Below are 15786 nucleotides of genomic sequence, written 5' to 3' on the forward strand. Positions count from 1 at the left end.
CCCATGGACATACCTGTATAAACCTGACACTTCCTCTCCCTGTGTAGTTCTGTGTGTGTCGCTCAGTTATATGTGATTCACGTGCTCTGGTACCATTGTAATTTGCTGATTTCTGGTTCCCTGATTCAGCTTGACCTTCTCCCATGCTGGTATCATTCACTCTAATTTGTATTTGTGAGTACTAGGAAATCGATTGGCGGAGGCACCCGGTCATGGTGCCAGACGGTCCGTCACAACTATTAAAAGTTTTTTTCGTTTTGTTTTTTAAAGCATCGAGTTTACATACTAAAACATCAACTTTATACAGCGCTATTCATTTATGTCTAAATAACAAACAAAACAAAGTAAAAACTGGCAATTTACCGAATTTTATCTATTATTCTTTTTAATATTTAACTAATCTCATTCCTTTGCAGAAGTACTTGGTTTATAAGATAGTAAAGATGATGCTGTAAATCTTGCCTTTTCTTCCAGAATAGTTACTGCAGAAGCACAAATATCATTAACATTCTTTTTATCGAGAATAATGGTTCAGGTTCAAATCAAATGCAATAACAACAAGCCATAGAGTGCAACAGTACATGTACATGTAAATAAGGAATAGTACAATAATAATAAATAATACTTTAAGTAATGTAAGTGAGCAAAGTCTTTTATTCAACTTTTTCAATAAACAAGCAAGGAATAAATAATTACGGATGGCAGCAAGGGCAAGTTATGAAACCGGGCTGATCTATGTATAATAATGCAATATGTAGGGAAAGGGTATAACAAGATGATAAAATATGGTAATGAGTTGCTCAATATGTTCTACAAAAACACAAGCATATGGTTTCTGTCGTAAAATGTCAGTGAGAGCTCATTTATTTGAATGATGCCATATAAGTGTACATTCCATCAATAAGGTTTGTTTAGGGTATTTGGTAACGTACTATAGTGGCATTCCCAGAAATAGAGAAGGTCGAGGGGGCAATGCAGAAAGGAAGATTCATCAGTAAGTAAAGGCAGGCAAATCATCAACACATGAGTACATTCCAGAGACAAGAAATTAATAGTATGAGGGGTGCAACAGGGAGCTTGAGAATACTGTATGTAAACCATTATTCCGAGGATCACAACATCCAGTTTAGGAGGTGGAGCTTTACATAGATTGGCCATAAAGCAAGCAAGGTCAACATAAAATTTTTTTTTTTACAAAAATATATAAATGTATACAGATAAGAATCGATCAGAGGATGTAATTGCAACATGTTGGTGTGGGTGGCAGGAAAGGAAGCAAAGCCAAACTCTAGGTTACAGGGATGGTGCACCGTCTTTCCAGTTGTAATGTAGGGGTCCTCAGACAGCATCGCCACCAATCCAGCTAGTTCTCCCACTCGTTCTTCACAAGTGGCAGTGGTAATAAGTCCTGCATAGAGACCATGATTTATAGAGTATGGAAACAGCTTGGTTTATGATGTAGGCCAGTTTTGGCTTTGTGGTGGAACCTCTGAAGTCTACATTGCAGATTGAAATGCAGTCGGTTCAAGAAAAGAGTCTGAGTCAAGGTGGGCAAAAGCTGTAATCGTAGATGTTCTCTGCGTTATGACTGTGGTAGATGAGTTTAGTGGGATGTCTGGGATTTCACAGTGGACGGTCAAAATGTGCACACATTCCTGCCACACTGTGGATAAAGTGGGCTGTGAACTGTGCAGCTTTGGTGATAACCCAAGCCAATGCCACGATATGTTGAGAATGTGCATAGTGTGAACAAAGAAGGGCAAACTTGGGTCCGGCCTGTAATGGGTGGCAATGGGCAACTTATAGGCTGCAATAAATGAACGTAAGCCAGTCCAGCCTGGAGTGTCAATAGGTGAGATAAGCAGTCCAGTACAATGATGGAGTTTGATAAATTATAGCTAATGGATTATAATTGGTGTTAGAAGTAGCTCCATTATTTCTTTCCATAACTCTTTCTGTATTGCTCAGGTTTTCTAGCAAAACAATCTAAGGATACTTTGATTTAGTGTTTGTTTTGTATTTATATTTTATAATATTCCATAACTCTAAATGTGTTTTGGTCTTCATATTGTGGGGATATTTATGGGATAATAATAGTAAACAGTTGAGAATTGTCCACTATTTCAATTCTCAGATCGTTATCGTGTAAGTGAAATGTATTCCATATAAATAAAATCACAATTTGTTATAAAAATAGATACAATTTATTGTGACAATTTAAATAATAATAATATGTAACATGCGTGATAATAATCAATGAATATTTAGTATAACATGTACATAACAATACATTCCACTGGCTAACACAGTATAGAATCTACAACATTAGCTGTCAAGAGAAGATTTATGACGGTAGTTCACAGAAAGAAAGTGAAAGTTTCACACACAGAGCTTGCAGCTTAAGGCCATAAAACTTTAGCTGACAGTTAGAATAACCCTTTCAATGCTGGTTAGACCTCCTAGGTAATTAAGACCTATTCTCATGTAATTTTAAATAAAATAACATTTATACCAGCTCATTAGTCATTTCCTGGAACCATCCAATAAGAGTAATCTACCATGTTCTATAAGCAGAATTTTAACTTGCCTAAACAGAAATTTTATCTTATTTTAGGGCAAATCAATACACCTGGATAAATATCACAATATGCTAACATGTGATATGTCACATTAATATATATAATTATTACTTTCCATCTGCAGAATAGAATGCTTAATTATATATTCTTTAGTAACTAAGATTTCTAAATATCGAAATCTGATCGTGATTTATCCAGTCATATATCATGCTATAGAAAATTTTAATTAATTTAGATTAATTAAATGAAACCAGTATAATTACCAGTTGAGTAGACATTCTCATCTGATGAGCAGGTAGTCTCAGGAACTGAATGGATGTGTGATTGGTGTGTAAGAAATTCTGAGTGCCCTGGAGTGGATATCTGTCTGCATTGCCCCCGACTGCTCACCTCTTGCTTCTTTGCTTCCTTTGCATTCTCTCTCTTCCCTTTGTCTTAACTTTTAAAGGGAAACATTCTCTGTTCGTCACTAGGTGATAGACCAATAGAAAACTGGAGGTGTGGTTACCTTCCAGATAGCAATTTAAGTATTTGGTCTATAGAGGGCAGTCTCGTCCCACTAAACATGCCTATCCAGGAAAGAGTTAACTTTTCCTGGTGGCTATTTTGACGTCATTTAGCTTATCTTTATGGTTATCTATAACTTAAGTTTTCTGTCAGTTCAAAGTGTTTCTTTAAGTTTTGTCCAGACTATGTGTCTGGCAAATTCTGCTATAATTTCTAATATGACAGTTATAACTAAATATGACCCCTAAACTTACAATGGGACGTTATACAATATCGAAAGTAAAATTACATTATTTAATCTTCTCTGTCATAAATGTCTGGTTTGAGAATTAATTATATTCCATTAGCATTTAGACAGTCTGTCCATCCCTCGTTCTCATCTCTTATCAACAGGTTTGTATATACTAAGCATTCCTTTAGCTCTGGCAAAGTGGTTAGTTTTACAGAAAGGATAGAAATCTTGTGTCTTTTGTTAGCTTGAAGATAACAAAATGGAGTCTGCTCTGTTCAGAATGATTCAGGCAATATACACTTTAATTTCTATCATAGCACAATATGTCTGCCGATATAAATACCCTGACAATATATATCCTCTAGATCAGGCTGTTGGCTGTTAAATCTTGTTATTTACATTTGATTGTTTTCTTATTTTCCTTTTCTAGAAAGTTGAAATGCATGAGCGATGGGGAGTCTGTTCATCCTGATTGGCCTTACTTTAAAACTATTGATCGGATCTTGTCTAAGCTGCCAGAGCAGAGTGACGGGAGGCAGCAAGCTGGGCCGTCCACTTCTCAAACAGAAGCTTCACAATCCCCTTCTGCTAAATCTACGCCGCTCTACTTACCCTACAATCAGTTTACATACGAGGAGAGAGAAGAATGTTTCGAAGACGATCATTCAGAAAGCTCCACCAGTCTGCAGTCATACAAACTGAGGTAAATGTTAATGGATTTTGCATGTTGTAGTGTTTTAACAAATTATAGCACTTCTTCAGGTAATAGTACAGAAATCCTATATAGTATATAAAATGCTACATCAGTTACTTAACAAGTACACTAAGCAAATGTGTGTGGCTGATATCAGGTGAACCAAAAATGGGAAATATGGTTTGAAGAATTTTACATAAATGTAAAATCCTTGGAAAAAATCTAAACTTTTTTTTTAGACTTCCTTAAGGGCTGCTCCTTCCAATGTTCTACTCCACACTCTGCTGTCTATAATGTTTAGTTCTCTTTTTTATACATACATTTATTTGCCTTGGATAGGAAGGTTAAAGGGACAATCCAGGCATTGTATCATTGAACAAACACAGCTCAGCTATTGATAGCATTGAGTGATCTAAACCACAAAGCAATTCAGCCTGCAATAAAAGAAGAGGACAACCGGGGCCAGATGTACCATCCCTGCTGCCCCAAGACCAGTTTCTTTCATGCACCTCCATATAGATGTATGTAAATTTGGTGCATGTGATTGAATGATAAGTGGTTCGGGGCTGTAAGAGGGTGGAGTATGTGGAGGTTGCATGTTAGTTGGGACACTACTTGTGTGGTTTGTGTGGGGGTATTTGACTCTTTGTGGTGTTGCATGTGTGAGGGTAGGGTATTCCTCGTCTTGTGGGGTTGCACCTTTGGGTTGGAGGCTGCTTGTAGAACTGCATATATGAGAGGGAGGCTATTGTGGGGTTGTGTGTGTTTGTGTGGATATGACAGTTTGCAGTGTAGTATGTGTGTGCATGTGAATAGCGGACGTCTATTGGTACATGCTATAAGAGTATGGACAGCTGTAAAAAAACTAAATTTATCTTCTGTTCTATAATCTTTGGTGGGGAGAGGGAAATGCAGGGGGCACCTTAGAATTACATGCCTATAGGCACCTGACCTAAATCAAGTCTGCATATGCGCCAAAACATTAAGCTACAAGGATTGTTAACTGCCTGGAACACACAGTCGGAGGTTATCCTGGGGTTAAAAATATGCATTAACAAAATGTATTAAGACCTTCTAAATAGATTTCTCAAACATTTTTTTAGTTACACATAGAGAAGGCTCGGACTGGCCATCAGGCACACCGGGCAAATGCACGGTGGGCCACGGGCTGAGGCCGAAAGGGGAGATCACTGGATCTCCCCTGCCGTCCTATGCAGGACCGGCACTATCCGAGCGCCGGCCCCGCTGTGTTCCATGACGGGCCAGTGGGGAAATCAAAGATCTCCCTCACCGGCCCACACGTGGTGTATTTCAGCCACCGGCAGGGAAGAGTGGGTGGGAGACAGGAGAGGAACCCAGAGGAGCTCTATCTTTAAGCTCCGCCTGGTTCCTCTCGCAAGATTCGGAGCATTGCCATGGGAACGCTCCGGGTCTCTCGCGAGAGTGAACTCTAGCCCCACAGGCTAAAGTTCACTCACCACTAACACCACCAGGGATGGCAGCACAGTCCACCCTCCCAGGCTAAAGGTAAGAAGGGAGGGGGGATATAATCAATGCTTCTTTATTTTTTTTAATTAATATATAGATAATAATCTGCCCCCCAACACACAAGCCCTCCAAACATATTCACACACCAGCACCCTCACTCACACACACACACACACACTGCACCCCTGGCACTCACAACACACACACACACACACTGCACCCCTGACACACACACACTGCACCCTCACACTCACATAGCACCCTCACACACACTGCACCCATCACTCACACACCGCACACACACACTGCACCCCTTTACACACACACACAGCACCCTTACCCACACACCACCCTCACACGCACACTGCACGCCTTTTGCACACACACAGCACCCCTCACACACACACACACACACATCACCCTAACAAACACAGCACCCTCACACACACACACACACACTGCACCCCTGACACTCACAGCAACCTCATACACACACTGCACCCTCACACACAGCTTTCCCACATGCACATAACATCCTCACCCAAACACAGCACCCTCACACACACACTGCACCCATCACTCACTCACACACAGCACACACACACACACTGCACCCCTCACACAAACAGTACCCTTACCCACAGAGCACTCTCACACACACACTGCACCCCTCACACACACACACTGCACCCCTCACACACACACTGCACCCCTCTTGCACACACAGTACACCCCTCACATCACCCTCACACACACACACACACACACACACACACACTGCACAATACTCTTTCCTGGCATTTTTGTCTCCTTGTATCCCCTCTAGACACCAGAGACAAATTTCAAGCAAACACAGTGCGAGCATGTTATTAAAGGGACACTCCAGGCACCCAGACTACTTCTGCCCATTGTAGTGGTCTGGATGACAACTCCCATCACCCTTAACCCTGCAAGTGTAATTATTGCAGTTTCTATGAGACAGCCACTAGAGGGACTTCCGGGTTCTATGCATGAGGACCTCCAGCGTCTCCGGAATCCCCATAGGATGCGCATTAGGTCTCCCCCACTGTCCGAGGGACATCGCGTTGGATTCAGGTAAGTGACTGAAGGGGTTTCAACCCCTTCAGCAACATGGGATAGGGGGTGAGTGGGAGGGGGGCACTGCAGTATTCTGCAGCGCCAGGAAAATGGATTTGTTTTCCTGGCAATAGAGAGTCCCTTTAAATTTGCTTGCGCTGTGCAGAACAAATACAGGGCCTTTTTCTCATGCTAGAGCTCTGCAGCAGAGCTCTGCGCATGGTCTTCCCTGGAAGAGCATTGAACCAACATGCTCGCTTTGTGATGGGGCGTGCTTGTCAGGCCCGGACTGGCCATCGGGCACACCGGGCAAATGCCCGGTGGGCCGCGGTGGCCATGGGCCGAGGCCGGCAGGGGAAGCCCCAGGATCTCCCCTGCCGGTTTATGCAGGGCCGGCACTATCACCGGCCCACTTGGAAAGACATGCGGCTGGGGAGGGAGGTAGAGGACCCGGCGGAGCTCTATCTTGCAGCTCCGCCGGGTTCCTCTCGCGAGATCCGGCGCGTTGCCATGGCAACGACCGGATCTCGCGAGAGTGAACTCTAGCCCTCAGGCTAGAGTTCACTCACCACTGGACCACCAGGGATGGTGTCGGAGTGCCGGTCCCCCCCTCCCACTCACCAGCATGCCGGTCCCCCCCTCCCAGGCTAAAGGTAAGAAGGGAGGGGGGACATAATGCATACTCTTTTATTTTATTTTACCCCCCCAACACTCAATTCCTTCTAACATTCACACACATCACTATCACACACAGCACTCTCACTCCCATCACACACAGCACTCTCACTCCCATCACACACAGCACTCTCACACCCATCACAGCACTTTCACACACAGCACTCTCACACACAGCACTCTCACTCCCATCACACAGCACTCTCACTCCCATCACACACAGCACTCTCACACCCATCACAGCACTTTCACACACAGCACTCTCACTCCCATCACACACAGCACTCTCACACCCATCACAGCACTTTCACACACAGCACTCTCACACCCATCACACACAGAACTCTCACACACATCACACTCAGCACTCACACACATCATCCACAGCACTATCACTCGGCACTCTCACACACATCACATTTAGGACTCACACACAAATCACACTCAGCACTATCACAAAACACATCATACACAGCACTCTCACACACATCACACTCAGCACTCACGCACATCATCCACAGCACTATTACACTCGGCACTCTCACACACAGCACTCTCACACACATCACATTTAGGACTCACACACACATCACACTCAGCACTATCACAAAACACATCATACACAGCACTCTCACACATCATCCACAGCACTATCACACTCGGCACTCTCACACACAGCACCCTCACCATAGGCGTGCGCAGCCTATTGCATTAGGGTGTGCACCCTAAAACCCAAACACACGGCGCATGTGTATATATGTAATATATATATATATATACACATATACACACATATATATATATATATATATATATATACACACACACACACATACATACACACATATACACACACACATACACTGCTGTGTATGTGTGTGCTGCTCGTGTGCTCTGTGAGGGTGGTGTGAGGGTGCTGGTAGTGTGCTATGTGGGTGAGGGTGTTTGTGTGTGTGTTTGTTAGGGTCCTGTTACTGTGCTGTGTGAGGGTGCTGTGTGTGTGAGGGTGCTGTTTGTGTGATGTGTGCGTGTGCGTGTGATGGTGCCGTTTGTGTGATGTGTGTGGATATTGTGCTGTGTGTGAGGGTGTGAGGGTGTTGTGTGTTTGTAAAGGTGCTGTGTGTGTTTGTGAGGGTGCGGTTAGTGTACTGTGTGTGTGAGCGTGCGGGCTGTATGTTTGGAGGGATTGTGGAGGTGGGGGCAGATTAGTAAATATCCCCCCTCCCGACCTTATATAGGGAGGGGGGATCCTTGCTGCCATGTGCCATCCCTGGTGGTCCAGTGGAGAGTGAACTCTAGCCTGCGGGGCTAGAGTTAACTCTCGCGAGATCTGAGTGTTGCCGTGGCATAGCTCAGATCTCGTGAGAGGAACCTGGCGGAGCTGCTGTCTAGAGCTCCCCGGGTCCTCTACTGCCTCCCTCCATGTTGCTGTGGGCTGGTGAGGTAGATCTTTGATCTCCCCTCCAGCCCATGGAGGCTTAGAGCAGAGCCGGCACTCAGATAGCGCCGACTCTGCGTGAGCCGACAGGGGAGATCCAGAGATCTCCGGTGAAGTCCTGGGGAATAAAGTGTGGGAACTCTTTTTCCACCTCCCCAAAAAAATAATATACACGTGTGTGTGTATATATATAAATATATATATATATATATATATATATATATATATATATACACGTGCACACACAGACTGACACATACACTGACACACACATATATACGCGTGCACACGCATACATACATACCTACAGACACACACCCATACACACACACACTCACAGACACACACACCTACATTCACAGACACTTACAGACACACATACACACATTCACAGACACACTCACAGACACACTCACTCACAGACACACACACATACATTCACAGACACACTCACTCACAGACACACACACACAGACACACACACACACATTCAAAGACACACTCACTCACAGACACATACACACAGACACACACACACACACACACATTCACAGACACACTCACTCACAGACATATACACACAGACACACACACACATACATTCACAGACACAATCACTCACAGACACATACACACAGACACACTCACTCACAGACACACATACATTCACAGACACAATCACTCACAGACACATACACACAGACACACACACATACATACATTCACAGACACAATCACTCACAGACACATACACACAAATTATTATTTTTTAATTAAAATATGTCCACCCAGCCTCCCTACCTGGAGTGCTGGTGGACTTGTCCCTGGGGTCCAGTGGGTCGGTCAGGCGCCGGTCTCCACTCAGCCGCGGCGAGGGAGCTGTGTGCTCTCTGCTTCCTCTCGCCGCGTGGGCTGTCTGCTGTAGCTGGGAGCCGGAATATGACGTCATATTCCGGCTCCCAGCATCAGCAAACAGCGCGCGGCGAGAGGAAGCAGAGAGCACACAGCTCCCTCGCCGCGGCTGAGTGGAGACCGGCGCTTGACCGGGGGGTGGGGGTCCTTCACCACCTGCCCCCCCCATAGGGGGAGGAATGGGGAGCTGAGTGCCTGCAGGAACAGCGTTCCTGCTCAAATAAAAGTGCAGGAACGCTGTTCCTGCAGGACTCAATACATAGGCGTGCCACGGGGATTAGGGTGTGCCCAGGCACACCCGGCACACCCCGTGCGCACGCCTATGACCCTCACACACATCACCCTCAGCACTCAGCACTCACACACATCATCCACAGCACTATCACACTCAACACTCTCACACACATCAAACTCAGGACTCACACACATCACACTCAGCACTATCACAAAACACATCATACACAGCACCCTCATACACAGCACCCTCACACACATCACACACAGCATCCATCATACACACATACTGCACCCCTCACATACACACCGAACCTCCCCAACACACTGCACCACACACATACACAATACTTCCAAATATATATATACACACGCACACACACACTACATTCCTGACATACACACTCTGGATACCCTATACACACACTAGATTCCTTGTAAGCAAACACATACTACACCCCTAAACATACACTCTCTACAAACACTACATCACATATACACACACACACACACTATAGCCTGTATGCACACACTTGCTACATCCCCTATACACACATTCTTTACAGACCCTAGCCACATATGCATTACATTACACCACAAACACAACACGACTAAAACCGACCTTATTACACAATACCACACCACAATCAGCTCACTCTATACACACACACACACAATCCCACAAGCAGGCTCCAAACACAACACGATACTCTTTCCTGGCATTTTTGTCTCCTGGTATCCATTTATAGAGACACCAGAGACAAGTTGCAAGGAAACACAGTGCAAGCATGTTATTAAATTTGCTTGCACTGTGCAGAACAAATACAGGGCTTTTTTCTCATGTTAGAGCTCTTTAGCAGAGCTCTGCGCATGGTCTGCCCTGGCCTGCACTTTGAGAAGGGGGCGTGTTTGTCGTTAGTGACGACAAAACACACCCTCTCTGCACCGCCCCTTCTTAGTGGGCCGCTGTGATAACAAAATGCCCGGGCCGAATTTTTATCCCAGTCCGGCCCTGGTGCTTGTCATTGGTGACACCGCGCCCATTGATTTCCTGCTTCACTGGACACTGCTGTTAGGGGTTATGGATTTACTTGAAAGATGAAAGCATGAATTAGAGAGAGATTAGCATAGAGTTTTCTTATAGCTGCATACTATGAGTTTCCCTCCAGCACCATCTCCATCAGATACATGATGCTTGGGAGGTATGACTGTTTTAGTGTTTTTGGTCGATAAGATTCCGTAATTAGGCCCATCATAATTGTCAGCACCAGGCCCACTGTGCTCTTAATCCGGCCCTGGCTCAAGGATGTCCTGGGTCGCCATAATCACCTAATGGGTAACGCGGCTCTGTGTCCAGCTGCATGTGTGGGGACATCTGTGCGTAAACCCAACTTCTCTTCCTTAGCGCCAGACTTTATGCAGAATGAGTGCTGACGGCTGGCTTCTCAGAGACCCTAGGGACTTTTTTCATCTAACCATGAATTTTTGCTAACTAATAAGCGAATGACAAAATTCAAAACCAAATATGGATATTTATTTTCAATTTTATTTTACCATTATTTGCTGTTTAGTGAAAGTAAGTACCGGTACATTAGTGTTCAGAAACGTAAATGTCTATGATTACCAAACTGCAGTACAATGCACCATTGGGGAGTTTTCCGTAGAGCTTTTAGACATACATCTTTAATGCATTCTTCGGCCCAATTTAGCATTGTGTTTGGCGGTGAGGGCATACAATGAATCTGGGAGCTGTGTGTGTAACCGACGGGAGCATTGTTCTACATTGTTCCTTGTCTCATTAAACTCCTTTAATCTAATACTCCACACATGAGATAATGTATTCTCTGGGAAAGGAGCAGAGAGCAGAGCCGCTGGCGTTCCGGGCTTTGTTGGAAGCAATCAGTAATTTTTACATCACTTCCATGTCCACTGTTTGTCTAGAATTATAATGAGCCTGATCAGGCAGAAACAGGGCTGTACTGCATGGTTACACAGTGATGTTGACTTTAACCCAATGAATTCCAAAATCGTGCTCACTGCAAAGGGTTAACTTCTCTAAAAGAAGAAATGGAACGACCTGCCCTGAGACACATAATGGGGGTTATGTTACTAATTAGCTGGTGGCTAGTAGGCCACTGTAGCCACCAGTTACAATGCGGTTTCTGTAAATGTAAAAAAAATGTTTGCTCCATTTTTGGGTGCAATCTGCAATAACGCTTTCTTCACCTAACTGAAACGCACATTACTGAGCTCAACTCCCATCACCCTTGGGCGTCTGCAAGGACCACAGTATCCAGATGCAGTTCAAGTTGAATGAGCAAAATGTTATCAATATATTGTCACAAACCAAAGTGCTCTCTTGATTAAATTAGTTTTTTTTGTATCTCTACATGTCCATAGAGTGTAAGCTCACCTGCCAATTCAAGGCAGACTTCTTAATGGAGTCCTATATGTATGCATTTCTAAAACATAATACATACACCATGGCAAACATGCAGCTTAACCCATTAAGGACCAAACTTTTGGAATAAAAGGGAATCATGACATGTCACACATGTTATGTGTCCTTAAGGGGTTAAAGACAAGTCTCTAGCGGGAAGAATATCACAGTATATTATTTTATTATATTTGATAGAATACTGCATAATAATGTAGCTTATATAGGTGATACATAAAGATGGGTGGCTGTATATGATTACAAAATATTAAAAGAAAGCACATATTAGATTGGACCCAACTCCCATTATCCCCGAGCATGGGTAGAGCACAGTATTAGCCACAATGTACAAACAGAACAAAGACATTTTACCTGTAAGTCTTACCAAACCTTAAAGGATTAGTCTATGTGAAAATTGCCCCTGTATGTTTTAATACATAGATAATCTATTGAAAAATGAAATTAAGAAACCACTAAATCACATACTTGTAAAGTGTCTATAAGGTGCAATGCTTAATGTGTCTACCAGCTGCTCCAGACAGACCCCCTTCCAAACCAGGACTAGATACTGTAGTCAGGAGCCATTAATTCTGATCTTTGGGGACATTGTCCAGCAGGGCTTGGAGGGATACTTAGTTAGCCCTGTACCTGCAGTTCAAATAATCACTTAGGATGATTGGAACTGTTTTTTTTTTTTTTTTTAAACTGCAGCTATTGTCAGTTTATACACAGAAAAAGCTGCAGGCACTATTTGGACAAAATTGATATGAGACAACCCACATGCAAGTGGGCTAAGGATGGACAAAGCGTAATATCTATTGCAGTAGTGCTTACAAAGCTTATACGGACCCTTTAATCTATATTTGAAGAAATTCGATTTTTCCTATCACTGCATGGGCATAGAGGTAACTCAGCTGCCAAAGTCACGTCAAATCTAATTGAGTCATAATAAAGCTATAGCTATGGAATAAAGCTATAGATATCAACAAATATTTTCCCTGCACAGTGCACACCAATTAAAATTACACTACAGTCGTACTATGAGCACCACACCAACATTACTAATTTGATAGATTTTGACCTCGCATTCATGCTGTGCTTTTCTTCAGATTCAAATCTCACTAGTTTTGCTTTAAAAAAAAGAGAGACATATTATGTATCTTTCTGCAACATAACCTTGTGTCTTTAGTCATACTCCCTCTTTTCACATAGCAACGTCCTTATTAGATTAGTACTGTATTTTGAATATTTACTCCGGAGCTGAGCTTCTGACATCAATCTGCCCCATAGCCAATCACTGTCCTCTTAGTATTTGCGCCCTTTCCCCTTAGCACAGCGTTGAACTATTAACAAATAATAAGTGAACAGTGGTTGACCGTGTGGGGGAGATGGGACGTTAGCCACTCAGCTGACACTGATCTCTCATTGGCTGAGCTATGTACATACTCATACCTTCCAAGTGTCCCCAGTTAGGAGGGACAGTCCCTATTTTTGGCCCAAACTCCTCTTTCCCTCTCTTCTATCCTAATGATCCTCTTTTCTAGAGATACTAGAATTCAAATGTAGTTACCGTCTGCTACAAAATATAACAAATGCAATATTCTTATTGTAGGACTGGTGAGAGAGTAGTTAAGAAAAGAAAGTTGCAGAGCTTCAATTTCCAGAAGAAGAAACTGAAAATCATGGAGAACATGTTGGAGGAACAGAAGAAGCTGAGCCGTGCCATGGAAGAGACATGTAGGGAAGTGAGGAGGATATTGGACCAACAGAACATCATCCAAGTACAAAGTCTACAACTTCAGGAAAGGATGATGAACCTCTTGGAGAAAATGGTTTCTAAATCGGCACCTTAACTTATTGTACAAGCAGCATCACCGTATGGAAATATCCGTTTTCTTTTAGCTGATAAAATATCCTTTTATTAATAATGGCAATTTTATTATATTTTATTACAGCTTAGATGGAATGATAAAGCACAGTTATACAATTTGGTTACTAAAGCAACATACTGAATGTGAGATGTTTAATGCCTACAGTTAAGGGATTTGCGTAGAGTCGAGGCAATGAAAGTATACGCACAGAAGACTAAAAATTGGTTTTATCAAAATGGGTAAATCTGATTTAGAGTGAAGTTGGGATGGATAGTTTATTTGTACAGTTAGAAGTTAGAACAAGGTTACGTTAATCTAGAGACAAGACTATTGTTACACAGAAAAAAATAAAATCTTAGGCTTGATTTCATATTTTTGAATAAGCTTTTCAAATGCATTAATATTTTTGGCAAAACTTTTAGGATTATTGCGGGATATTTTTGTTTTTTTTAATACCATAATATTAAAATATTTTCTAAAATAGTAAGTAATCTTAAAAGTTTATTCAAAAATATTAAATTGAGGCCTTAGATGGGAAGGATTATTGTTAAAAAAGAGGCACTGTGTTTTGGTAGATGAAGTAGGATTAGATGAATCCTAAGTGATGAGTTTAAGGTGGGGCTAGAATTATCTCATGAATGTCTAGAAACAAATGTTCCTAAAATGAGAAGTAAAATGAGAAAACTAAAGAACATAGTAAATGTTTGGTTATTTGTGTCACTGTGAAAATGATGCTGAGAACTCATTAGCTGACCATGTGGATGTCTACTTAAAGAGCAAGACGAAAATAAAGTATTGGATGGCTCTTTGAGGGAGGATCCAGGAAGCCCCTCCAGTGGCTGTCTGGTAGGAGGGCAGACTTAGTGCTTCAATGTAAACATTGCAGTTTCTCTGGAACTGCATGTTTAACATTTCAGCACTAAGTGCAATAGGGACACTGCACCCAGACCAGTTCAGTGAACTGGCACTGGGAGCCACTTTAAGGAGCCCATTAATGTGGTTGGGAAAATGCTTAAATTTGATCTCTGTCACACCTTCAGGAGGAGACTGCTAACGTTGCTACTGAAAACACATTTAAAATCCATATGAGACTTGAAAAGAAACATAGATAATCACTAAATAATAATTGATCATTTGAGTGGGGGTATTAAATCGCAGAGGAAAGCAGTAATTATAGATGGACGTTTTGAAAATTAACAAATTAAATATTTATTTAAAGTTGAGGGTCAAGCAGGCCTAAGAGCACATGGATACTGATGTTTTTCCAAAATGTTATTGTTATTCCAAAATGATATTAGGGATAACATGCACGCAACATTCGCTATGGCCACTCTATATCCTGCCCACTTCAATACAAAAAGCATTGAATAATTCCTCTGGTTTGCAAACTTGTGATATGGATTTACTTGTGATTTACTTGTGATATAAGGAACCCTTATATAAAGACGGTAGCTTGCTGATTGATTAAATTGTGCCAACGGTAATCCTTTGCAACATGACATTTGGCAAAGAGAATCTCCAGTGTTTATTCATCACATGTTAAATAGCAAAAAACGAAAAACTGAATTACAAAATTGAGATTAAACTAATGAAGCTGTGGCTATAGCTGGATTCTTTCAGATTAGCTATTTTAACTAAATTT

General features: G+C 42.5%; 1 protein-coding gene across 1 annotated transcript in view; it reads left to right on the forward strand.

The window, feature by feature from the left end:
• Positions 1-14126, forward strand: part of MSANTD1 (Myb/SANT DNA binding domain containing 1) — a 40723-nt gene extending 26597 nt beyond the window's left edge. The window contains exons 2-3 of the mRNA XM_063459852.1: positions 3749-4021; positions 13886-14126. Of these exons, the coding sequence (XP_063315922.1) occupies positions 3749-4021; positions 13886-14126 (514 nt within the window). The remainder of the gene's footprint in view (positions 1-3748; positions 4022-13885) is intronic.
• The last annotated feature ends 1660 nt before the right edge of the window (positions 14127-15786 follow it).

The sequence above is a fragment of the Pelobates fuscus genome, chromosome 6, assembly GCF_036172605.1.
Source record: "Pelobates fuscus isolate aPelFus1 chromosome 6, aPelFus1.pri, whole genome shotgun sequence".
Taxonomy (NCBI): Eukaryota; Metazoa; Chordata; class Amphibia; order Anura; family Pelobatidae; genus Pelobates; species Pelobates fuscus.